Source organism: Xenopus laevis, chromosome 4L (assembly GCF_017654675.1).
Source record: "Xenopus laevis strain J_2021 chromosome 4L, Xenopus_laevis_v10.1, whole genome shotgun sequence".
NCBI lineage: Eukaryota > Metazoa > Chordata > Amphibia > Anura > Pipidae > Xenopus > Xenopus laevis.
In genome coordinates this window covers 52556522-52582521 of record NC_054377.1, presented here as the reverse complement: position 1 = coordinate 52582521, position 26000 = coordinate 52556522, and the positions used below count along the sequence as shown (strand labels likewise).

Genomic DNA, 26000 nt, shown 5'->3' with positions numbered 1-26000 from the left:
CAATTCTACGCTCAGTAATTCTCTCCATCTTTCCCACTTGATCCAATTCTACTCTCAGTAATTCTCTCCATCTTTCCCACTTGATCCAATAAACAAAGACAACAATTATTCCAGCAGTCTACATGCTTCCATTGTCGGTGTCCATTAAGATAAGATTATTAATTTTCATAGCAATATTCTCTCTTAAAAAAAAAAGTTAAAATTTTCTCCTTTCTTATGACACAGCTTTGTCAATGTTATACATACATGAATATGTGACTCAACATATATTAGGTATCATCTCTTAGGTACTACTTCTATCTACTATGAAAATGTGTTGTTTATTTTTCCCTTGTCACCAAGTCTGTGCTCTTCATATCAACCTTCCTGCTCAGAAAGAAAAAGCAACGTTGTCCTCTCTTTCTGGACCGTTACCTTATTGTCATGCACCAATGGAAATCATCTAATCAAATTGGCGTATACTTGGAAATAAAAATGTCCATGGCTTACAATGAACCATCATTACGCGAGGTTCTATGAGCACACTCACAGAACACCAAATAAAAAAAAATTAACAGGAAGAAGTGTAAAAATAGAGGACACAGCTATGTCATATAAGCACCCTGTGTGAGCCAGAAGGAGGTACTTAAGCAGTAAGTGCTTGATTTTGGGAAGATACATAAAATAAGAGATATATGTTTTTCATAAAAAGCAATTTACAAAACACTGAAATAAGTGCCATGTTATAAAGCAAATATTCTGCATTGTCTTTCATTTAGGGGCCGATTTATAAATGCGAGAGCTCACCTCAGAAAACTTCTCCCACTTCTATTCATTCCCATTGGATTTGTAGAACTGTATTTATCAATAGGTGAAAATTAGAGTTAACCATTGATAAATACACTTCTTAAATGGAATTAATTGAAAGTGGGTACATTTTTCTGTTGTAAGCTCACTCACATTTTGATAAATCTGCCCCTTAGAATGTGCATGTCATTAATAGTGCTCTAAATTTGAACGGAGGTTAATAATTGGGACACTGACCTGCGCTTGCTCAGAAAGGGCAAAAGGAGAACATTAGTTGCAAGGGTAGTTCCAGCTAAAGGGATGATGGATGTGAATTCATTTATCTGAAATGTATCATCATTTTCTGTAGTGTATCTACCTGATGCAGGCAAATATGGAGGACAAATAAAACTGGGAAGCATGACTAAGGAGGTCTATTAAGCACATTGCTGAAAGCAGCAGACACCTGTCTGTTCCTGACAGATGCTTTTAATACGTGACCATTTGTTGTGATTTAACGTTTAAATAAATCTTCTTTAAAGGGGTTGTTCACCTTCCAAACACTTTTTTCAATTCAGTTGTTTTTACATTGTTCCCCAGAAATAAAGACTGTTTCCAATTACTTTCCATTATTTATTTTTTACTGTTTTTCCAAAATCTAAGTATAAAGTTGAATGTTCGTGTCTCTGGTGTTAAGAGTCTGGCAGCTCAGTAATTCAGGTGCAGACTCTGAACTGTTACAATTTTGCAACATTCAGTTGATACATTTCTCAGCAGCATCTCTGGAGTATTAGCAACTATTGTATCAATTCTAACAGCTGCCTGCATTGAAACCCAGAGATTCTGCTCAGCAGGGACAAAGATAAAAAATGTATCAACTCAATGTATCCATTTAGAACAGTTTACAGGGTCGGCGACCCCCCTCCCAGAGAGAAATGATACTTGACACGTCAATATTAGAAAAACGGTCACACACAGAAAATTGAGAGTCATTGGAAAAAGTAATCATTTCTTGTGATCTATCTGAAAACAACTAGTTGTTTGAAGGTGAACCACCACTTTAAAAAGTTCACATATATATTCATTTTCATATCCAAGTATAGATCAAGATATTTTCATTTGTACCTGCGGTTTCTGAGGGAAAAAAATGTTACTAGAAAGAGAATGCAATTTTGTATACACACACTTGTATTTATCTGCACACAGATAAATAGTGACCTCCAATGAACATTCAAGTGTCCCTAATGCACACAAATCACAACATCCACCTCAGCTGTCACAGCCCCATGTAATCTAACATGGAAGCTAATCGAGTGCAGCCCATAAAATCCACAGAGAAACACTAAATGACCCTGCCATCCATTCTGTCACTTGTGCAACAAGTCGAATGCCCCAGTCTCTCGACAGATCACTGTTAAGCTGCACGGAGATTTACTGACACAGCGCCCATGCACACATTATCGCGCTTCCTTCCTGTCAGTGTCCCGTCACACTTGCATACAGCCTCTGGTCAGTGCTCCTCCAATTTCTTCCTCACGCCCCACTCGTCACAAATTCAGTGTTACTGCTGCCCAGAGCGAGCTACCATCCCCACTATTACTATCCGTTCCCTCCAACCTGTCACTAGCCTACACCTTAATCACTAGCCATTAGCCAAGTGTCTTTCCTCTCACCGCCCGGTACTGCTGCTCTCTACACGGCTCCGGGACAAACCAAAATGGCGGCTGCTGGGCCGCAGCACCGCGGCTGTGCGGAAGGATCCCGTAAAGTCAGCGGCCTTCAGACAAGCGACCAGCACTCTAGATCTTGAAATTCACGTCAAACGTGTATTCAATGACGGCCTGTATACCGATCTGCTTCTGAACTCAAGAAGTCACTTAGGGCCGGAACTCTTTCCTGTACGCGGAGGGACACTGGCAAGTTGACAGGGAAGCCAGTGATGACGTCAACTCTGTGCCCCGTCACTAGCAGACCCGGAAGTGAGAGAGGGCGGTGCCCTGATGTCACGTGCCACCTGACCCAGGTAACTATGGGCGGGGATCGTGTCATCTAGAATTCTGGGCTTGTCATTGAGCCTCACTTCCTGTCATTGCGCCATAGATTGGGTGCACCAGCCAAACCAGTTTCTCTAGCAACGTCTTATTGGAATATGGAAGCTGGAGTTAGCCAGTAATGTTTGTAGCCGCATCTGTGGGCAAACAGTGGACCCTGTGCTCCTACAAAACACATTTTCTTTGTGGCTTTGGAGTATTTATTCACATTATACAATTACGTATATGCATTTCTAGCAGCCATATGGGCAAATAGGCCATATTTAATTCTGCAATGCTTGATCTATTACAAGCCCTCTGTTCTCATTGTATTGTAAAGTGCTGGGTAACTTGTTTTAAAGGGGTTTACCTCTGAATTAGCTCTTAGTTTAATGTAGAGAGGGATATTCAAAGACAATTTGCAATTGTTGGTTTTCATTTTTAGTTCTTTAGCTTTTTATTGAGCAGCTCTCCGGTTTACAATTTTAGCAATCTGGTTGTAGGGTCCAAATTACCCTAGCAACCATGAATTGATTTGAATACGACTGGACTATGAATAGAGAGATGAAGAATAAAAAAGTAGCCATAACAATGAATTTGAAGCCGTACAGAGCATTTGTTTTTTTAGATGATGACCCCCTTTTGAAGAAGAAGGCAACTTTTTCTAACCCTGTAGAAATGACAAGCCCATTGGTTTTTTGTTGTTGTTTTGTTTTCATATTGAGATACTACATTTCTTGAATAGCACAAAATAGAAAGGGTGGCATGTGTCCATCTCTACAAGGTCTGCAACAAGTTAAGCTCCCGCACACCCTAATACAAAGAGCAATAAAGATACCTGGTGCTCAAAAGGTAGAGGCTCGGCCACCTCACAGGAACAGTTGAATAAAGAAATCCAATTGCACACAGGATTAATGCAAGCAAATCTGCCTTGCGTGTTTAATGCGAAGTGTTTAATGCGGAGTGCATTAAAAACACAAGGCAGATTTGCTTGCATTAATCCTGTATGCCATTGGACATCTCTACAAGGTTCCATGTAGTGTACTCACTGTGTGCAATGCCACAAATATGATACTGTTAGCTTTAGATGTACCAAATCCCTGATTATATTAAAGTATATAGACACTTGCGTATATTCTTGCGTATGTTCTTTGTTAGATTAGAAGTGTTTCCTTATAAATTTCTCCTTCACACGTCCAAATAATGACTTGTTTTACAAAGCAATGTCAGAGTAGTGGCACACAGGTCTGTTTCTCCTATGTAGAAATGCAGGTAGAGAAAGCAGATGCACTTCCATCTGCATCTTCATGCATGTTAATTCACAGGCACAACATTAGCCTGTGAGCACACAGAGTGGATACCAACATGAAAACGAAAAAGTATGCATTTTTGTGCCAATATTTACTCCCTGTGTGCTAGCTTAGATATCCAATGGAGACTCCTTAGCACTGTGCAATACAAATGACCCTGGACAGCCACAAGAGATCACTATGAAAGCCAATAGTGTAACTAGATGAAGTAGACCCTGCAGTCACAGGGGGGCCCACACCGCAGGGCCTGCTTCTGCTGAAGATGGTGGCATGACATTCATATGAAAAGTACTCAAAAAGTAGTTGATTGAATGAAAAAGTGATTGGAATTTTTTTTGTTTCACAGTTTTTCTACCTAGCTACGTAGGGAGCGCATGGGAGCTGGTCCCCAACCGTCCACCTATGCCACCCAACGCATTTCACCGGTTCACTTATGCCCCTGAAGAAGCCGGGTAACCGGTGAAACGCGTTGGGTGGCATAGCTGGACGGTGGGGGACCAGCTCCCATGCGCTCCCTAAGTAGCTAGGTAGAAAACTGGGAAACAAATGGAAGGGAGGTGTTGGGTTGGCAAGAAGTACCTTTTGAGGTTTTGTTTGTGTTTTGCCAATTTGCAAGTGGCACGATAATTCAGTAAGATTACTCACAATGAATGTATAATTTTCAAACTTGAAGTAAAAGGGTGTACTATATAGAATACTGAAATAGACACATAAAGAGTGGAAATAATCCACACTCGATCTTTACTATCTTTATAATACTGTGACTGAGAATTATCAGTTCACTACTGCGCCACTGTTCCATCCTATGTGTTTTTAATCTTTTTGTATTTTATGGACACGGTCCAGCATCACTATGGTTAATTTTCAGTGATGGGTTTTGTCTTTGGTTTTTTGTCAGCGTGGTTTTTCTTTTTTAATTTATTCAATAAAGGTTGAGTTTTAACATTATTCCTATTACTTTAGCACCTGAACTGGTTAACTGGACAATCACATAGTGCAGTGCTGTCCAATTTATATGGTACAGAGGGCCGGAATTTTTCTAATCTACATGGTGGAGGGCCGATAACGGAAGCCAGTGCCACTCCCTGTTTTTAGACCACAACCACTTTAAACCGCAGCTGTCTAGGACACCATCATTGAGGAGGCACTTTTAATGTTCGTTTTTTTTTTCAAGCGTTTATTTAATAATTTGTTTCAGTAATCATGGTCACTCAGTCGGGTGGAATCCTCCTCCTTCACCTTCTCCTCTTGCCAGCAAGTAATAGCTCCTTCTGTGCGGTGCGGCAGTGCAGCGCGACGTGCATATACGCGTCACTGATGTCACTGATGCAGTTGGATGACAGAGAGAGGCAAAGAGCTGGCGGCCTACTTGGTGTGGCTCCCGCTTGCTGCTCTCAGCCTTGCACAGTTGCACTGAACTGAAGACATTCATTATATTACTGTGAAAGTGTAAAGCTTCCTGCTGACACAGCCAGGTACAGATTGGGCTGGGCGCTGGCACAGGTACATAAATACTTGGGGGCAATATGATGTGATCAGATTTTTGGCTGCTGCTGACACAGGTAAAGATTGGGGGCAATATGATGGCTGCTGGAGGGCTGTATGATGGATGGCTGCTGGGCTTGCTGGTGCAGGTATGGGGGGCAGTATAATGGATGGCTACTGGCACAGGTATGGGGGGGCAGTATGATGGATGGCTGCTGGGCTTGCTGGTACAGGTGCCAAACTACCTTGGCCCGGCACCGGCAGGGATGTCACTCGTGAAAAAAGTTAAGTCATATTAAGACATACCCTTAAATCCATATGCCTCCTCCTCCTCCCCTGTGTATAATACAGTACCACAGCATATGATTAAACACCTTAGGGGCTCCTAACAATAATTTTCAAATGCTAACAAAACCCCAGAACAAATACCAGACTTACATTCCATAGGGATCATAGGTTAGGCAGAGTATGGCAAACACAGGGTGCAAAGAATGACACACACAGGGAGCACAGGGAAGGCAGAACAGAGCAGGAGAGAGGAAAATCAGGACCAGTCTAATATGTACTACATACAGTGACACAGTGCTGGTGACCCATTAGCATTTTGAATAAGGTGTGAACAGGTGAACAATGTGGGCAGTTTCAGTCTGGGTCTCAGGTGTGAACAGTACAGGCCTTTAGGATGTGAACAATAGAGGTGTCACAAGTGTGAACAATGCTGGAGGATCACAGGTGTGAACAATACAGGAGGATCACAGGTGTGAACAATACAGGGGTTTAGTCTGAATTTGAGGTTTAAACAATGCAGGGGCCAGTTAATCTCTGTAGTGATACCTTTTAAAATTTACATATGATAAACAGACACAGCAGGCAGACTTTGATATGGAGGGCCACATAAAGGGGGTCCGCGGGCCGCCAGTTGGACAGCCCTGACATAGTGGATACATAAATTACTAGGTGTCCTTCTCTGTGATTGCTCGAATGTAACACGTTTTTTTTTTAATAGTAACTTTTTATTGAGTTTTCATTAATAACAAGAAAGAAGGAAGGAAGGAAGAAGAAGGTAGACATGATAGGATATAAAGACAATTCTCAGTAGACCTATTTAGTCATTGTTGAAGGTGAATCCAACCAAGGAGACCATATTTTATCGAATTTCTGTGGACAAATTGTAACACATGTTTGATACGTTTAAAGGTTATTAACTTGCGGGTGCATTGATACACTGTAACATACTTTGTTGCTACTCTACAAGTCAGTGATAAACCAGATCAGACACACAGAAACCGGAGAGTTGCTCCCCTGGTTCTCATATCTGCAACAAAAACAGGCCTTTTGCCAGAAATTCCAAAGGACCATAGTGTCCTTTGTGGTCACTGAAGTTAAAACTACTCTCAGAAACCCCTCCTTTAAAAAGTTGATCACCATACTATACTCTCTACTATTCTCTACCCTCCAATCTCCCTTTCTCACAACTCGCACAGTTTGGCGTCAAGCCCTACTGGAGCTTGATGATGAAGATTGGGAGGAAGTGACAGACTATCTTCAGGAGAGACAAATGAATCCAATTTAAAATCACCCACAGCCTTTGTGGGAGCCCGAGACTCGTCTTATAGCCCTAAATGCTGTATCCTCGATGTGGACTACCTCCATCTAATATGGCTTTGTTTTATGCTAGGAAGTGTATCCTCCTTTAATGGATGGTTCATTCTCCCCCAAAACTTACTAGATGGCAGAACCTACTTAGAGCCCTTTTCCCTCTGATACAACTGACCTACACTGCAAAGGGGTGCCCCCAAAAGTACATCAATATATGGGGAGAATGGGCTGAGGCTATATAGACACTTTATGCCTCTGAGACTATAGCCTCTCCCTCCAGTGAGAACCCCAAAGCCCCCCTTTTTCTCTAGCAGGTGACTGAACATCAACTTCAGTAGGTCGTCACTGACTGACTCATATAGGTGTACTGGGTGTATTTAAGACACAGAAACAAAACATGTTTGTAGAAACAATGTTGTATTGTTTATTGTCTTAATCACAAATGTCAGTTACAAATGCTTTATAAAAACCTTTTAAAAAAATTTGGCCATACGCCGGCAGCTCTGTATTTTGGTCTGGTTACGCCCCAGGCACTGGACCTCCACACACCCACCCCCAAGCCCCAATGCGCATGTGCAGGCAGTATGGGGCCCTTCGACAGGCCTCCCTGACTGACCGATACCTTGGCAAAATTGGCAAGATATTAATATTGGCAAGGAGCATGTTGGTTTGTCGATGCGGTTCTTCAACTGATGACCTGATGTCTGTAAAAGATCTACTTCTTTGCTGACCTTGCCAAACAAGCAGACCTTTACATATATGACCAGCGGTAGATATTCATTTTCTATGACTAGACTGCCAATCCAGGACATATAGGTAACATTTCCTATGGCACACATTTTGCATCAGAAATGCCTGATACTGCGTCCTGTTATTTGCATAAATGGAAACCACCTCTCCTGACAAGGTGGTTTTCAGCCCAAAAATGCTCATTTGCCCTTAACCTTGCCCACATTTTGTTAAGTCCTGCTGTTAGTGTGGGATGTGATAACTATATCTTTATTTGAGTTTCTTGGTATAATTGTATATGTGTATTTTAATACATTTCCCCGACACTCCCCCTACACTGATAGTAATGCATAATTTACTGTACAAATGTAGTTTAAGTTTTGTGACACTGGGCTCATTTTGGCCCATGAGCATTTTTGTGGTGAAATCTGCCCCATGTGTCATTTTTCTCACAACTGACATTTGGCAGCAATAGGGCCTTAGTGTTTTCTCTTCTGGCGAAAAAACAGTTGACCAGACATAAGAACTTCAGACTTGTTTGAATACATGGGCCTCCAAAAACCTTTCCTCTTGTTTTGTTAACCTGTGACTTGTTCCATAAAATCGCCTTCAGAGAATGCAAGCTTGGATATGTTTATCTCCAAACAAGTGAGCTCAATCAGTATCTTTACAGGTTGTCTTGGTGTTTAATAAAAAACAGATTATATCTAGGTCAAACAGAGAAATAACAAAAATCAGCAGTCCCACCCATTGTTGGGGGCCCTGGGAATAGACCTGGGTCAGGATTCAAAATAGTCCCTGGCATTTCAAGTACACAGAGGTCCAAACAACCCCCCCTCCAGCCCACTTAATATGGACTGTCTATGGCAGTTTACAGCAGCCCCTCTGGTATTTGGTAGAATCCACAGATTATCAATCAGGGACTGCCTGGGAGCATAGAGGAGTCTATTTGGGTATCACAAATGCAAATTTTGCATATATGTAAATAAAGGGATTAGTTTACAAAATGTTTGAAGCATGGAGGAGACCCTAAACAAATTAGTGATATCCAGAGATATGTAACTGTGCCTCTATAAGCATATGTCAGGTCACATATACTTGGGCTGAACCATAATTATGTACAACACAAAATCTTACTTAGCTCAGTTTAAATGGGAGATGTATGAGGTTCAGCTTGTGAGCATATTGCACATATTGCTATTGCATGTATGAAGTCATATTGCTGTGCTTTTCAACAGTTTTATCAATGAATAGAATCCAGTCATGATTTTCCTTCTGATTTAGGTGACATTATTATAGCATTGTTAGTCATCCTACAACTCCTCTCTCTACGGAGCAGGGGAAAGGTCCTAGTCTGATGCAAAATCTGTCAAAAAAATATTTATTTTAAGTAGTTCTTAAAGCTCTAATTTTAAGAGAATTAAGTAATAGCTAATACCAAACAATGATATTTTCCCAGCTAGTTAGATTGTATCAGCAACTCCCACCAACAACTAGTTACATCTATTTTCTGGGCTCTGCTTCCATAAGCTAGTGATCCCTAATGTTGTGTTTTGGAAAAACAGAATATTATAATCTGCAGATTTGTAACACATCCTTGTGACATGGACTGAAGTACTTAACTTCATGTGGATGCCCTTCAAAGAGAAAAATAAATACTGTAGGCTATATTTTTAAGCTTTGAAAGGATAATAGATGTTAGCAGAGGAATGGATTTGAAATTGACACATTGCTATTTTAGAAAACACATAGTCAACTGAATAGTATATTGCTAAAACTGAGGTTGGCCTGTAATATAAGCTGATCCTACAGGGCTGATTATTAAATTCTGATGCTAGTTGCACTGGTTTCTGTTTTACCATGTAGTAATTATCTGTATTAATTATCAATCACCATTATATTTCGAATTTATATTCTATATGTACTGTATATTGTGAGTCAGTCCCTAAGCTCTGTAAGTGACAGCAGCACAGAGCAAGTGCAGCAGCGAATCAGCAGAAAAGAAGATGGTGAGCTACTGGGGCATCTTGGGTGGCACAGATCTTCCCTGCTTAGGGGCTGTGATTACCATGGGCTAGTACAGAAGTCCAAAACATAATGTACAGCATTTCTAGCCTACTTCTTTAGTTAGGCTTTAGTTCTCCTTTAAGCAGTAGCATAACTAGAAACTGAAGGCCCATCCCCATTTTATCTGCATTCCACCAACAAACCACCCCTTTCCTCTGGGACCCATGAGCACCTTCCGTTGTTCATACTGGCTAGCCGTTTAACTTCCTGAAGATCCCCCCTTGTGGGCCTGATGAGTGACTGGACTCTGGAGCAGTCACACTCCCTGCTCCATGATACTGGTGTTTTAAGGGCATATTTAATTAACAGTTGAAAGGTTGCAAACCCAAATATACAATTATGCAGATTGAAAGCACACTTCTTATATGCATTAAAGATTTTCAATGATCAGAATTATTATAAATGCAATTGCTATTGTACTTTGTTGTTACTTGCACTGCTGTATCACTGAAAATATTTTGCCTTTGCCAACAACCCTCCAGTCAAATCTTTAAGAATGGGAAGCGAATTGCAGAATAGTCTCGAAATTCTGGGATCATGTAAAGCAATTGCTATCTAAAATATTGCACACTAATTTCCCCAAAGACTCGGCCACCATGATCTTAGGTAAGCAGCCTAACAGATTCTCCAATCCGGCCCATAGGTTGTCACAACATATCCTCACAGCCGCAAGACTGATCATCGCACAAAACTGGAAAAAGGCTACTATACCCATGTCTATGCTAAAAGCAAAAATAATTGATATAGCAGCTAATGAACATATATGTTACAAAACGACATGAAAGCTTATGAAAAGATCTGGTTGCCTTGGCTAGCCTATGAAAATGATCCCTTGCTTTTTTCAGTACTGCATTTATAACTGGTCAGCATTGTTGGCATGTAAATATTCTTAGTTTTGAAACCAGCTACACTACGGGGCCCATTTACGTAGTTCGAGTGAAGGAATAGAATTAAAAAAAACTTTGAATTTCAAATTTTTGTTTGGCTACTTCGACCATCGAATTGGCTACTTCGACCTTCGACTTCGAATCGAACAATTCAAACTAAAACTCGTTGGACTATTCGACCATTCGATAGTCGAAGTACTGTCTCTTTAAAAAAAAACTTCGACCCCCTAGTTCGTCACCTAAAACCCTACCGAAGTCAATGTTAGCCTATGGGGAAGGTCCCCATAGGCCTTCTACGTATTTTTAGGTCAAAGAAAAATCATTCGATCGATGGATTAAAATCCTTCAAATGGAACGATTCGAAGGATTTATTCGTTCGATTGAACGATTTTTCGTTTGATCTAACGAATTGCGGTAAATCCTTCGACTTCGATATTCGAAGTCGAAGGATTTCAATTCGGCAGTCGAATATCGAGGGTTAATTAACCCTCGATATTCGACCATAAGTAAATTTGCCCTTACATGTCTGTACTTGTACTTGTTAGTATTTAGCCCAGCCGCCGCAAACTACCTTTTTATTTATTTTTTACTTTGATTTATTTTATTTTATTTTATTTTAATTTAAGACATAATTTGCATTTATCATGACATTTTATGCTTATGTGTTATGAAAATCCAAGCAATGATATGTTAAACTTTTCTTTGGAAAATCAATAAAACATTTCAGTTTAAAAAAAAGAATGGGAAGCTAAGTCTTGGCTGGAAGAGAGCTGACTATTGCAATACTGATTCAGTGGGACAACAGTGCAGGCAATAGCAAAGGTCAGACAAATACTGCATTCAATAGTAATTACATTATGCTTGGATTCCGATAACTATAAGAAGGAAATCCAGATCTTGTGAGAGGTCTTGTCAGAGATTTGCAATATAACAATGTGACAAAGAAGTCCTAATTAAAGTCACCTGATACTACCCTGATAATGATAACACATCTTATCACTGAAATGTTGAATGTTCTGTAGTTAAAGGGGGGTTATTTAGTAAACCTTGATTTTGTTGTGATCTTTTTGGGCAAAAACGTACATTTTTAGAGAAAAAAAAACTAAAATTTTTCAAGATTTATTATACCCCGAAGTTGGTAAAATCCACCATCTCCAACGTAGAAGTCAATGGCAGATGTCCCTTTTACAGTTTGAAGATATTGTGATCTGCACTGGGTTTTGTCTAATAATCCGAAAAATTCGCAAGATTCAAAGTTTTGATTTTATCTAGTCTTTTCCTGACTTTAAATAAGATAAAATCGTGGATGGCAGTTTGGTCAAGCTTGGTTTAGTAAAAAAGTGAGATAAATCTCTAATTTTAATAAATCTGCCCCAATATTCTATTCTATTTTCTATTCCCTTCCTACATAACAATGTTATGTAGCCTCGGTTGTAAATTATATGATTATTTGCTACAACACATACCTGCCTGCATCGGACTTCCGGGTTCCTTTTATAGACCTGCACCGCCCGCCCCATCGATGATGTCACAAAAGGGGTGGGGCAAGCAGGCGATCGGCTATAAAGCCGAAAGTCGGAAGCCATCATTTGAAGGTGGCGGCAGGGAGCAAAAGAAGAGCTCAACCCGCACCATCACCCGGAAAGAGGAGTGCGAGGTCGGCCCGAACCGGTGGTATCGGGCCAGCCCGCACATCACTAGTGTTGATGTACATTATCTGACTATATGTATCTCTGATTCTTTTAATTATTTTACAAGTGATACATAAAAAAGCTGCTTGTAATTTGCTTTCATAATGCAAAATGGTTATATTTGAGTTTACTGTTGTTCCAGTAGGTTTGTATATAATTGCTTTGTAAAGTAAACATTATCTCCAAAAAAAAATCTATACACTTTACTGTAGAAATTACTGTAGTCATGCTTGAGTAAATTCTCAAATTTTATTTTTTTCCAGATAAGCCTCATGTATCTTTCTGTGTAAATTTGGTAATTGTGTGTTGAGGCTGATAACACATATACGATATCAGGTATTATATACAAGGGGAGCTAATTATTATTATCACATATTTACAAAGAGCTGCATTATCATGCAGTGCGGTACAATTAATTGGTGTGTACACTGAACATACAGTTTTTATACAAAACACCCAATAACTGATACAAGAGGTAAAGAGGGCCCTCCCTAACAGAGTCTTACAGTCTAAAAGGGGAATGGGTCTGAGACAAATTGTCAGAAACATCTACAAATGAATGTACAGAATCTAGCTTCCTTCTTTTGAACATGGATGACTATCCAAGTAACTAGTGCAAAAGAAACTTCCATATTTACAAAGAGACAGTCTGCTCTATAACTGGAGATGACAACAGATCCTTTATGTCTTCTTTTTCAAGTCATCCAGCCTTTTTGACAGATCCTCAAAATCAATGTCTTCATATGGTGCTGTGTCAGAAGGTGGGGCAGTGTGAGCCGGACTGACAGGTACAGATGGGAGTTTAGGAAGTGGCAGATTATTATACTTTCCTGCTGCATTTTCTCCTTGACCTGCAATCAACATTACAATTACTATAGTACGTTTTAAATCATAAATTAATCATGACACCCACTGTATTTCTTAATGCATTTTTCTATTGGTCCTGCGATTTTGCCTTTTTTTCTATATTAAGTGGCAGAGGTGAACCCCTTCATGCCCCTGGGGTTGTTATGTTTTTGTATATATTTATATAGAGTTAACGTATTAAGTACCTTTGACTGTGAATATCACCCTATAGTACTTTGTTTTTCTGTCTCAGTAAATATTTGCTCAATTAAACGGGATTTGTGCTTTCCAGCCCAGTACTTAATGCTATGGTACCTGGCAGCTTTGCCCTCTGCACTAGATTTTTAATTTAACAAAGAAAGAAAGTGCAGCAATATCCCAAACATTGATGTTGGGTAACTGAGCTCTGAGCCCCTTAGTGCTATTTGTACCACTAGCATCTGTTTATTTTTTTTAATTTTTTTTTTATTGCTTTCAGCAATAATGCACATTTACAAGATTCATCCAATGCTTCAGATAATTCAATCTGTAGTAAACTTTACTGTTTTCTGGTACTCACCAGAATTCATTACAGGACTGGCTCCTGAGTCTCCACCTCTGTTGTTCATCTTTAAAATAAAAGAGAATGACCACAATAAAACTTATTTACCTCATCCCATTGTCTCTGTGGTAACCTTTGGTCTCAGCAAAGAAACTTAAAGGTACAATAAGTGATAACCTACCATGTTAGAGGAAGGGGGAATGTCTGGAGCATGAGGAACCATTTTTCCCCTTGGTGGTGGCTGTACAAAAGCACAAGGCTCATATATCCCTACGGATGGATCAGGAAAGGATTTCTGTAGGATTCATAGAATACAGTATGATATTAGCACTGAATGTATCAAGCCATTTATCATCATCATTTATTTATTTATTTATTTGAAACATAGAGAATATGAAAACAATTGGTGATTTATTATAAGTTGATGTCTGATAAATCAAGAATCAATGTATATACTTCCCTAAATAGGTAGGCAGAGGGGAGGGAGGGGAGAGTGACAAAGGGGAGGAGGGGAGAGTAACAGAGGGTGGGAAGGGAGACCAACAGAGGGGAGCAAACACAGACATGGGGAACGTGGCAGAATACCCTTTAACAGGTACCTTCCCAGCACCCCCTCTATTGTTGTGTCCTAGGCAGATGCCTCTTCTGCCTACCCCTAGTTCCGGCTCTGACAGGAAAGAGAGAATTTTATAGCTCAAGACAGAATTCTAGAGACAAAAGTCTTGCAGTTATCTCTGTTTTTGGTAATATAGTGTTCCCCTCTGACCTCTTTCTCTATAAGAAAAATTTTTCATTCTTAAATTGTCTGACTCTTCCATCTGTAGAATCAAATCAGCTTTTCCCAAATCAAGTCATTGTTTATTTATTTCGACTTAATCAGTAATTTAAGTATAATAGCATACTGTATCAGGCCTGAAGAAGATACTCATTTCTTTTGTATGATCAGCAATGCATATTTTTATGAGCATTTAACACAGAATCTCTAATGGACCCAAACATCTACTGTTTCAGTCAGTGAGATGGCAAGCCAAGCAGCACAACAGTTCCATTCTTGAAGGAAGATGTATTTTAGCATTTTAATAGTAAACCATTTATAGTTATATACAGTTATTGACTTGTATTGTACTGTACTTGATCCAAACTAAGATATAATAAATAATTATTGAAGGCAATGCAAAACAAACCTATTGGGTTTGTTTAATATTTATATGACTTTTTTAGTAGACTTAACATATGAAGATCCAAATTACGGAAAGATCTGTTATCCAGAAAACCCCAGGTCCCAAGCATTCTGGATAACAGATCCCATACCTGTACCTCTGTACAGGAAATTAAAAAAGCCACATTTATATATGGGGTAATTTTCCTTTTAGCATTTCTGTCCAAGATTTTCCATCCCTTTATGTAGCAGGACATCTGCTATTTTACAAGTTTGGGGCCAGATTATTATAAATAAATGATGTCACACAAAAGGGTCTATGGAATTTTTAGGCATGCTGGGCCAATAAAAATTTCTTAAATGGGCATACCCAACCAACATGCTTCCAGTTCTCCTTCCCCTATTATGGGGTAAATTTGCTAAGCGGCGAAAATTCGCCAGCGACGGCTTCGCACCCATAGCTACACTTCGCCAGATGAAAATTCGCTCAGACAATGCTAATTTACAAAAATACTAAGTTGTGTCCAGGGTGCCGAATGCTGGCGAATTTTTGCTAGCGTTACTTCGGCAATCAAAGCGAAGATGTGCTAGCGTTGGCTAATTTGCATATGGCGGGAAATGATAAAGTTGAATTGCACGTATATGTTGCAGCAAATACATTACATTACACAAGTCCAGGGAACCTTAATAAAAAAAAATTGAGTTATAATGCACTACACATGAGCCCAGTGTATAGTTTATGTTCCATATGTTACAAAATGTAGGGGGGAACCCGGGTACTATTGCAAAAAGATGCGAGGACCTCCAATAATAGGGAAGCAATGAATTAAAAAATTAGAACATTTATAAGAACATAAAAACCTAACACGTTTCGTGCCTATTGGGGCACTTACTCATAGGCCTATGAATAAGTGCCCCAATAGGCACGAAACACGTTAGGTTTTTATGTCCTTATAAATTTTCTAATTTTTTAATTCATTGCTTCCCTATTATTGGCGGTCCTCGCATCTTTTTTGCAATAGTGTTTTGGATTTGCACCCTGGGACTGGGGTGAACTGTGAGTAAATCCTCCATAACTAATTCAACAAATTTAGATTTTGTATTTTTTGACTTATTGATTATTATTTCTTTGAGTAGTACCGTATATATACTCTTTTTGTGTGGCATTAGCACAAACCTTGTTATTATATACACGGGAACCAGGTACCCAAAAAAAAATTTACGGACTTTTGCAACCTCCCCTGAAAAAGTGAAAAGACGCCTGTGTTTTTTGGGACTTAGAAAATTTTTCAACAAAAAAATTAAGGAAGTACTATACACTCCATTGCCTGGTCTGAGCTGGCGAAGGCAAGTCTGGCGGAACAGCTAATGTTCAGTAAAATCCGCATCTTAGTGAATTTCTGCAGTTACGGCAGTTTGCCAGAGCGAAAGTGCGAAGTTGCGCTACTCTCCTTCGATAGCGAAGTTACGCCTGTGCCCGTTAGTAAATCGGCGAAGTACTGAAATGACATCAAGCTGGCGAATTTTTGCCAGCGTTAGTCACTTCACCCTTTAGTAAATTTGCCCCTATGTATCTATTTTGCTTCCATTTACTTGAGGATGGGGTTTGATTGCATTAGAATACTTACTGGATCATTTGGACATGGGTAAAGTTGATTACTTCTGAAGTCTCCTCCTCCAGACCCTCCTCCAGTGCCAGGACCTCCCTTCTTATCGTCATGAACAAATCCGATAATACTGGGGTCCACTTCAGAAAATGTGGGAGCTTCACTCTAAAAAGATATCCATGTACAGAACAGCGATCAAAGTTTGCCCATACCTGGTATCACTTAAAAGTCAAAATATATGGACTCTTAAACCAACAGTGTTAGCATAGAGGTAATAATGTTGTTCACCTTTGTTTTAACTTTTATTATGATGTAGAGAGTGATATTCCAAGTCAATTTGCAATTGGTTTTAATTTTCTATTATTTGTGTTTTTTTAGTTATTTATTTTTTTATTCAGCAACTCTCCAGTTTGCAATTTCAGCAATCTGGTTGCTAGGGTCCAAATTACCATATTACCCCATGCACTGATTTAAATGAGAGACTGGAATATGAATAGCAGAGGGCCTGGATAGAACGATGAGTAATAAAAAGTAACAATACATTTGTAGCCTTACATTACAGAGCATTTGTATTATAGATGAGGGTCAATGACCCACATTTGGAAGCTGGAAGGAGTCAGAAGAAAAAGTCAAATAACTAGAAAAAAGCTATAAAACATAAATAATGAAGACCAATGAAAAAGTTGCTTAGAATTGGACATTCCATAACATGCTAAAAATTAACTTAAAGGTGAACCACCCCTTTAAGTCCATATCTGAGGTATGTAGTATTAAGAATACATAATGCAGAGCAATCATTGTTAGTGATGGGCGAATTTGCGGCGAATTTGCGCGATTTGCCGCCAGCGAATAAATTTGCAAAACGCCCGCGAAAAACGAGACACCGGCGCCATTTCGCGAAATTTTCGCCATTTCGCAAATTTTTCGGCGAAGCGGCGCAAATTCGCCCATCACTAATCATTGTAGATTGTTATGTAAATTGAGTCATTTACACAAATGGAATAAAGTAGAAGCACTGAATCATAGAGAATTATTTACATGGGTTCATGTTTTAACAAGAAACAAAAGAATGTTCATTTCAATGTTATTAATAGTATGAAAAAAACAGCTTTTTTATTTACTATTGTTAATTTAAATATTATCATCTGGCATTAATAATAATGCAGTACCTCCCCAAAGTAAAATAAAAACAAATTGAAATAGAAGACTTCTATTAGCCTTCCCTTGCTTACTATACATGATATTTTCTAACTCCTACTCTGCCATTAGAATATACAGTATTTACATAGGATATTTGTGGTGTTACTCACCATAATTACTGCATCTGGCTCATATGGGACTTTGTAATTCTTTGCAATCTCAATCAGGTATTTCTCCACCAGGATTCTAGGAGGTGCGGCAGCACTTAATTTATGCATTAGCTGTGAGAAGAAAATGACATTTGTTTTCATTAAAACCATATATCTTTTTGTTCTTTAATTCAGAAGCTTATTTTAGGCATGATCTATCTGTAGGTCTTTCCTGGAATCCTACACAAATGTTTTAGGGCTCAGTTGATTAAAATGAGGCATTTATAGGGGTCATTTATAACTACCCCTGCATGCAAAAGCACATCTCTTTGTTCTCATTCAGGTTAGACTTGCATCCGGAAAAGTGTCTTGTTTTGCAACCCGACGCAAGGTGCAGAGTGCAGTGGGTGTGGGCGCAGGACAGCATTGGGGTAAATTTACTAAGCGTCGAAAATTCGCCAGCGACGGCTTCGCAGCTATCACAACACTTTGCAAGGTGTAAAGGACAACGCCAAATCCCTAAAGCGAAGTTGCGTCCAGGGGCCCGAACTCTGGTGAATTTTCACTAGCGTTACTTCGGCAATCAAAGAGAAGATGCTCTAGCATTGCTTAAATTGCATACCGCGGGACATGATAACATTACATGGACGTATATGTTTCAACAAATACATTACATCATACAAGTCCAGGGAACCTTAATAAATAAAATAGAGTTGTTATAATGCCCTACATATGAGCCCAGTGTATAGTTTATGTTCCATATGTTAGAAAATGTAGGGGAACCCGGTTACCCAAAAAAAAAAACTTTGCAGGCTATCACTCTGAAAAAAGGAAAGGACGCCAGCGTTTTTTGGGACTTAGAAAAATTTTGCACTAGAAATTGAAGAAGTCCTATACACTCCACTTCGCCTGGTCTGACCTGGTGAAGGCAAGTCTGGTGAATGAGTTAATCTTCAGTAAAATCCGCATCTTAGTGAATTTGCGGAGTTACGCCCGCTCGCCAGAACGAAAATTCACCTGGCGTTAGAGTGCGAAGTAACGCCAGCGTCTATCTCCTTCACTAGCAAAGCAATGGCTGCGCCCATTAGGGAATCGGCGAAGTTCCTAAATGACGACATTGTCTTTACTGGGTTTATTATTGTTGTTGCAGTATCACTTTTAAACCAGTTTCTGGTTATAATGGAGTCAATTTATAGCTTGTCAACTTACCCTTTCACTGACTGTTCCAATCTGATTTGTACGACACAGATTACCATACTCTTTGCTGTATTTGTGGCATAATTGACTGGCCACCTGTAAAAATATGCTCAGTATCAAATAATGTTGATTAAAAAAACAAAAAAAATTCTCCAGTTTTTATTTATAGCGGTTTTTTTTTCATTATGTCTAGTAGACGTAAACCTAGAGCAACTGGACTGGCTGATTAATCATTGAAGACGTTTTACTAATCATCCGGGCAGGTCTTCAGTTCAACTGACTGATTTTTGGCATAATAACTCTTCTAATAATCCTATCACAATGGTGCAGTGTAACTATCCAACGATGAGGTGACAAGTGAAACTCACAGCAGTTGTGGATGCTGTGTAGTTACTGTGATAGAATGAATTTGACCTGAAGAAGCTGCCTGGATGAGTGGTGAAATGTCTTCAATGATTAATCAACAAGTCCAGTTGCTCTAGATTTACTTCTACTAGATATACTATGACCTGGATGAATGAAAATCTTCATATATATTTTTTCATTATGTTATCCAAACTAAAGCCTTTGAAATGAATACAAATATAATTATCAATTTTACACTGGAGTCATACATCCTAACTACAGTAGGTATCAGTCTGTGCCCACAGCAACATGCCAAGCGACAGAACTGTATGCTAGTAGGAGCATACATATCTCATTCCCCTTCTACTTTAAGGAGAAGGAAAGTTCATATCACTGGGGGTGCCAAATGTTAGGCACTCCCAGTGATTACAATAGTTTACCAGAAAACGGCACCAGACCAGGGTATTTCTGCAGGAGTGCCAAGGACCGATCTTCTTATGCTTCTTTATTCTTCTTTGGCACCAGACCAGTGCATGTGCAGTAGAGTGAAAAGTCCAGCTTTTTACTTTTGGAGTGGCTTTTCACTCTACTGCGCATGCATACCATGAGAAATAAAAAGTAACAATACATTTATAGCCTTACATTACAGAGCATTTGTTTTATAGCTGGGGGTCAGTGACCCACATTTGGAAGCTGGAAAGAGTCAGAAGGAAAAGGCAAATAATTAAAAACAGCTAGAAAAAATAAATAATGAAGACAAACTAAAGAGTTGGTTAGAATTGGTCATTCTATAACATGCTAAAAATTAACTTAAAAGGGAACCAAATGTATTTGTTGCTCCATGGTACTTCAGTGTGATGTTTTTAGTCAATGGAGACTTTGCCTGACAATATACTGTATTTAGGCAACTCACTATCTTCAACTCAGAAACCTCCGACTGGAGGCGTGGTGCAGCCCAGATCAGTGTTGAAACAGCTTCAGCCAAACCAGGGTCCAGTTCCCTTTAAAAGAGAGAAATTACTTAAGATTTTAAACAGATTCTACCAAATTATAAAAATATAAATCACAAGTTTGCTCAGTTTGCCTCATTGTTCTTAAAGCTCATGTTTCATTCTAATCCCCTTATTTGCTAATTTATGTTCTCTGGTTTGATGTAGTATTATTATTATAAAAAAACACTGTGTAATATGTTGACATTATATTAATGTGTGGTACTGTAACCCAAATTCCATTGATTATCCACTTTCTGCAATTTGCTATTTCAACCTCGCAGTTCTCTTGCACACTTGTTTTGAGTCACTCAAAAAGTATAGCCAAGTTTGTTAAGGAGTATCTCCACGCAGCAGTTCCTTAAAATCAACAAGCTTTATTCAGGTTACATTTAAAACCATGAACAGGGACTTCAAAACAATCACACTTCCTGACAAGTGTGATTCTTGTGAAGTCCCTGTTCATGGTTTTAAATGTAACCTGAATAAAGCTTGTTGATTTTAAGGAACTGCTGCGTGGAGATACTCCTTAACAAACTTGGCTATATGTATAATTGGCTGGATTGGAGACCAGCGTGTTGAGGAGTGAACAGGAACAGGAGGTGTGCCAATGAGTGAGGACTGGGGGATGTGGACACGTGAGTTATACAACACTCAAAAAGTATGGCATTATAATTATGGCAAGGTACAAAGCATGCCTGTTTTTTGCACTTTGCCCCCCCCCCATTCTAATGAATTCCATTTTGTGCCCACTTCTTTTATTTTCATGCTCATCGGAATGAGCACAAAAAGAGTTGTAGGGTTTTCCTGTATCCTGTTTGCTCCCTCTACATAGGAGTGTGGGAGGGACGTTAGGACATACAGTAGGTATCTCCTTTCACACTTTTGTTTGTATGTCATTTTAAAGGGCAAGTTAGGGAGCACACAACAGCCCTGTACTTACTGCCTGCACATGCCCAAGATTCAATTGTTCTGTGCATGAGCACAATTTTCTACCATTAGTGCTATTGCACTTGCATCTGGGGCAATAAAAAAGGAGTTCTTGATACTGGCATTATGGTTACAAGAAGTAGAGATCATGGCTACTACAAACTGGAAACAGTTTACTGTAGCTGGCCATTAACTCCTATCCAAAGAGGAAATTGCAGGCTACTGGAACAGTTGAAATAATCTGTTTTTTCACGATCAAAAACACACAACATATTCTTATCCATAGTAGTTTTTCTCCATAAAAAATACTATTTAAAACCCAATCTTACCTCATTGACTGGATTAAACCATAACGTGCCAGTAACAAATCACAATATAGTTCCAAAATCTCCATGGCCTCTACAAGGTAATCTTCTCTAATAATATGTTCAACTCTGATCCGTGCTCGCTCATCCTTCCGACAAGACAAGTAGTCAGCAATCTCCTTTCTGGCCTTCTGTGCCATCTCAGCTGCAGAGATAGAATTTACATGGAATATGTACCTTGTGCTTTGATCAACATGTTTAACTGTCAAGGGTCCCCAATAATGCTGGAGACATAGGGCATACAGGTCTTGTAAAGAGACGGGTACAGAAATTTACGGAACTGGCTAAACATTAAGCTGAGCAAAACATGGCTGCCAAAGGAACCAAACCCTGGCCCCAAATCTGTGGCCAGTATTCCACATAAATAAAAGCTTTGATGGAGGAAATTAGGCTGCAGCTTTATTAAATAATTTCACATAACAAACTTACACCTGCCAGCCAGCAGTGACAGAATTAAACACAGAACAAGATTCCAGCTAAAAATTAAGGCAAGTCAAATCTACCACCCCACATGCAGCTTAAAGCAAGTGCATCTTTAAAGTAGAAGGAAAGTCGTTTACCACTTGGGGGTGCCAAATGTTAGGCACCCCCAAGTGAATGTATTTATCAGCAGAAAACTGCACCGGCTCGGGGTTATTCCAGCGAGCACTACGGAGCGCTTCTCTTCTGGCTTCTTCTTTCTTCAAATTTCTCAGGGCATACACATGCGCAGTTGAATGAAAAATCCGACTTTTTAGTAAAGTACGGCTTTTCACTCTAATGCGCATGCGCAGCCGCGAGAAGAAAGAAGCTGGAAGAAAAGCATTCCGTGGTGCTCACTCCGTGCTGCACCGGCCTGGGGTTTCAGGTAAGTAAATACATTCATTTGGCACCCCCAAGTTGTAAATGACTTTCTCCTTTAAGATAACTTTTAGTAATTCTAATTGACCTTCATTTTTACTTTTTATTATAGTTTCTGAATTATTTGCCTTCCTCTTCTTCTGACTCTTTCCAGCTTTTAAGTAAGGGTCAACTCCAATAAACCCCATTTTCAGAAGTGCCGTCTGCCTTTCGATTTTTGTTGAGTGTACAGTGGGGACACTGTTTGACTGAGCACCTGTCCTGAGGGGAGAGCGGTGAGCTGTTTGCGGTCCTTTTTTTGCTCTTTTGTCTATTAATTCATTTGTTGCAAGAAAAACTAATCACTGTCACTGACCCCATCTAAAAACAAATGCTCTCTGTAAGGCTACAAAATTATAGTTATTGCTACTTTTTATTGCTCATCTTTCTATTCAGGACCACTCATTTCAATTTTCCAGTCTCTTATTCAAATCAGTGCATGGTTGCTAGGGTAACTTGGGTCCTCGCAACCAGATTGTCCAAATTGCAAACTGGAGAGCTGCTGAATAAAAAGCTAAATAATTAAAAAAACACAAATAATAAAAAAATAAAACTAATTGCAAATTGTCTTGGAATATCACTTTCTACACCATACTAAAGGTTAATTTTAAAATAAACAACCCCTTTAAACTCAACAAATATGTACTGACAGTGGGGAAAACATACCGGTATATATATATATATATATATATATATATATATATATATATATATATATATATATATATATATATATATATATATATATATATATATATAATATATATATATATATATATATATAAAAAGAACAGCAATATAGTTGTGTCTCCCTGAAGGAATAGAGGACATTTAACCTCTTGGCCTGCCACTGGTTATATTAACAAATTATTGTCTCTTACATCTGAGCATATTTTGTGTGTGGCTTGACTGTACAGAAACTGTGGTTTATATGGATATAGCTAGCATGCTAACCCTAATTATACCATATTGGCAACAAACTTGCAACATAGTCATGGTTAGGCTAATTAGCCAGTACAGAAACTACTCTTATTGTATACACTTTCAATATGCTAATACTGTTACTGAATGCAGAGAATGAAAACTATTTTTTCCTACTGGGTTGCTACAAAGCAAGAGAACCATAGGGTTCTTGGGACCAGGTCCAGACTGAGAATTCAAATAGGCCCTGGCATTTCAGGTACATAGAGGTCCAATCAGCTCACAAAGAGGCCCAAACAGCCCCCACCAGCCGACTAAATACTGACTTTCTATAGCAGCCCTTCTGGCATTTCCCAGAACCCACAGATTGCCAGTCCGGGCCTGCTTGGGACCAACATCAGAAAAACACTAGGTTGCCTTGGGCTTGTTATTAAGGCACTTCATGCTCCTCCCCCCATTGAACTTACTTTTCTTCTTCTCCAGCAGCTTTAGTCGATTAATGGCAAGTCTAAGATTAACACGAAGTCTCTCTGCCTTAAACCCCGAACCCAACATGGTGGAATGTCCTGCAAATAAAAAATAAACTAATTAGAGTAACATATTCTTCATTATCATTTAACGGATCTTTTGACAAAAATCACGTTTTCTTTTTTGATATGCATTACACTGTAACGTAACTAGACTTTTGATTTTTGCGGTCTATTATACATTTTTTGGAAATAAATTGGTGACACAATACACCACACATCACCAAGCATCACTGTGTAAAAATGGTGTATTTATCAACCTGTGTATTCATATCTAATGATCACGTTCCTCTGTGTAAAAATCTGGTGTAAACCAAAGAAGCTGTTTGAAAATATGGTGTTCATAGATTGTGTTTTTTTTCATATCTTACAGGCTGCTTGAATTTTTCCCATTGACTTTAATGGATTACTTTAGGTTGGAACTGGTGCAAAATGATGTCACAATTTGGCGTTAGTTCGTGCAGAATAACATAAAACACACACCTTGATAAATTCACCATCTATTTTATGTAGCTTTTTACACAATGAAAAACACTGTTTTTCTGGTGTTTATTGTTTTACACAGTATGATAAATAGGCCCCTTATTCTTTTTTCACTTTTTCAAATTAGTAATACAAAAAAAAAAGATTGTTTTGAAAAATATGAGTGCTAAATTACTGTATAAAATGAGATTCAGCATAGTTTTAACAAAAACAGACTAATCAGTTGTTGCTTGCAGAGAGTCATTTGGTCAGATTAATACTAAATTATTTGTATTGTGCTTTCACACCAAATGTGTCCATGTCGGACTATGCCCTATGTTCATTGATAATCAGATTAAATTAATAGTACACTAGTATACTTTAGTCATATAAAATTTCATTTGCTATGATACAAATATGTTACAATTAAGTTTGGTTAAAATATATACATTTTGAATTGGTTTACCTTACTGGATTTCTGACTTCCTAGTGAATGTCTCTGGATTCCTGTTTCTTTGTGAAACTCCCAGCATCGAATCTAACATCAAAACCAGCAATCAGAGACAAAAGGGTGTTTACCTGAAACCAGAAAGACTTGTATGTGACGTGTATTCAGTCAGCTGACAAGGCAATAAGAAGGGTTTGTGTAGGCAGATTGGCTTGCTTATGTTTATAATAGAGAACAGGGAACAAGCCCAGTTTAAGAAGGAAGTGGTCTTTGTGCAATGCTGGGCCAACTTCAGTTATATACTTGGCTCTCTTGTAAAATTGTAACAGTTCACAATCTGCACCTGGATTACTGAGCTGCCAGACTGAAACACATTCTAACATTACTAACTCTCACATAGCATAACCTGCTTCCTACAATTTGATAGATCTATTTAGGGTCCCCTCTTAAAAAGCTACATCAACACCAAAATACAGAAATATGCTCTGACCATTGGTGGTGCTGGAGTGCAGTCTTTTCTATCTTTGGCTCTATAGAAGCTTCTAAAACATGGGCTTATTAAATGTACAAGCTTCTGGGAACTGCACTCCAACAAGATTTGGGGACCCAAACTACTAAACAACAGTATAATAAAGAGACTTCTCAATAGAGCAGAAAGCGTTGTGTGCCTAGCAGTGGAATAAGCACACAGCTACCAGAAGGAGGCCCACTACACTGTTAGGAAAGTTTTAGAAATAAACAGACCTTTTTTTAGGGGGGGGCAGATAAGTACACTAATGGGTCTTAAATCACTGTTTTAAATGATCAGGGTTGAATAATTGGGTTAAGTACTATATTTCTGGTGTCTATAGCTCCGATTTGTACTTCTTACCATTTATGCAGGTGCAGAATGTAAATTGAACTTCCAGTTCCAAGTTTCATCCAAATCCCTG

At 38.9% G+C, this 26000-nt stretch overlaps 3 protein-coding genes across 8 annotated transcripts in view; 1 reads left to right on the top strand and 2 right to left on the bottom strand.

The window, feature by feature from the left end:
- ap1g1.L (adaptor related protein complex 1 gamma 1 subunit L homeolog) overlaps window positions 1-2651 on the bottom strand; it is a 32313-nt gene extending 29662 nt beyond the window's left edge. The window contains exon 1 of one of the 3 annotated variants that reach the window (XM_018242201.2): window positions 2439-2651. The gene's annotated coding sequence lies outside the window, so the exon portion shown is untranslated. 3 annotated transcript variants of the gene reach the window in all.
- A 58-nt stretch (window positions 2652-2709) lies between these two features.
- XB5750836.S (blastomere cadherin-like S homeolog) overlaps window positions 2710-26000 on the top strand; it is a 33790-nt gene continuing 10499 nt past the window's right edge. The window contains exon 1 of the mRNA XM_018242217.2: window positions 2710-2788. The gene's annotated coding sequence lies outside the window, so the exon portion shown is untranslated. The remainder of the gene's footprint in view (window positions 2789-26000) is intronic.
- On the bottom strand, window positions 12799-25700 carry XB5993342.L (provisional ortholog of IST1 factor associated with ESCRT-III L homeolog). 4 transcript variants are annotated; one of them, XM_041589471.1, is made up of 10 exons: window positions 25200-25700; window positions 24099-24197; window positions 21796-21976; window positions 20461-20548; window positions 19215-19298; window positions 18027-18137; window positions 16738-16881; window positions 14132-14245; window positions 13969-14017; window positions 12799-13414 (listed from the first exon to the last, which is right to left on the bottom strand). In XM_041589471.1, exons 2-10 carry the CDS (start codon window positions 24184-24186, stop codon window positions 13245-13247), a joined length of 1029 nt encoding a protein of 342 aa, XP_041445405.1. In that variant the 5' UTR covers window positions 24187-24197; window positions 25200-25700; the 3' UTR covers window positions 12799-13244. The 4 variants fall into 4 exon arrangements, with proteins under 4 accessions (XP_041445405.1, XP_041445403.1, XP_041445404.1 ...); XM_041589469.1 differs by having other exon boundaries at window positions 25087-25218; XM_041589470.1 differs by having other exon boundaries at window positions 25092-25209.

Coding starts and splice junctions, on each gene's coding strand:
- XB5993342.L (XM_041589471.1), bottom strand. CDS start 24,186: ATGTTGGGTTCGGGGTTTAAGGCAGAGAGACTTCGTGTTAATCTTAGA. Junction 20,549..21,795: donor GGTTTAATCCAGTCAATGAG/GTAAGATTGGGT, acceptor TCTCTTTTAAAG/GGAACTGGACCCTGGTTTGG. Junction 13,415..13,968: donor CAGTCCTGTAATGAATTCTG/GTGAGTACCAGA, acceptor TGTTGATTGCAG/GTCAAGGAGAAAATGCAGCA.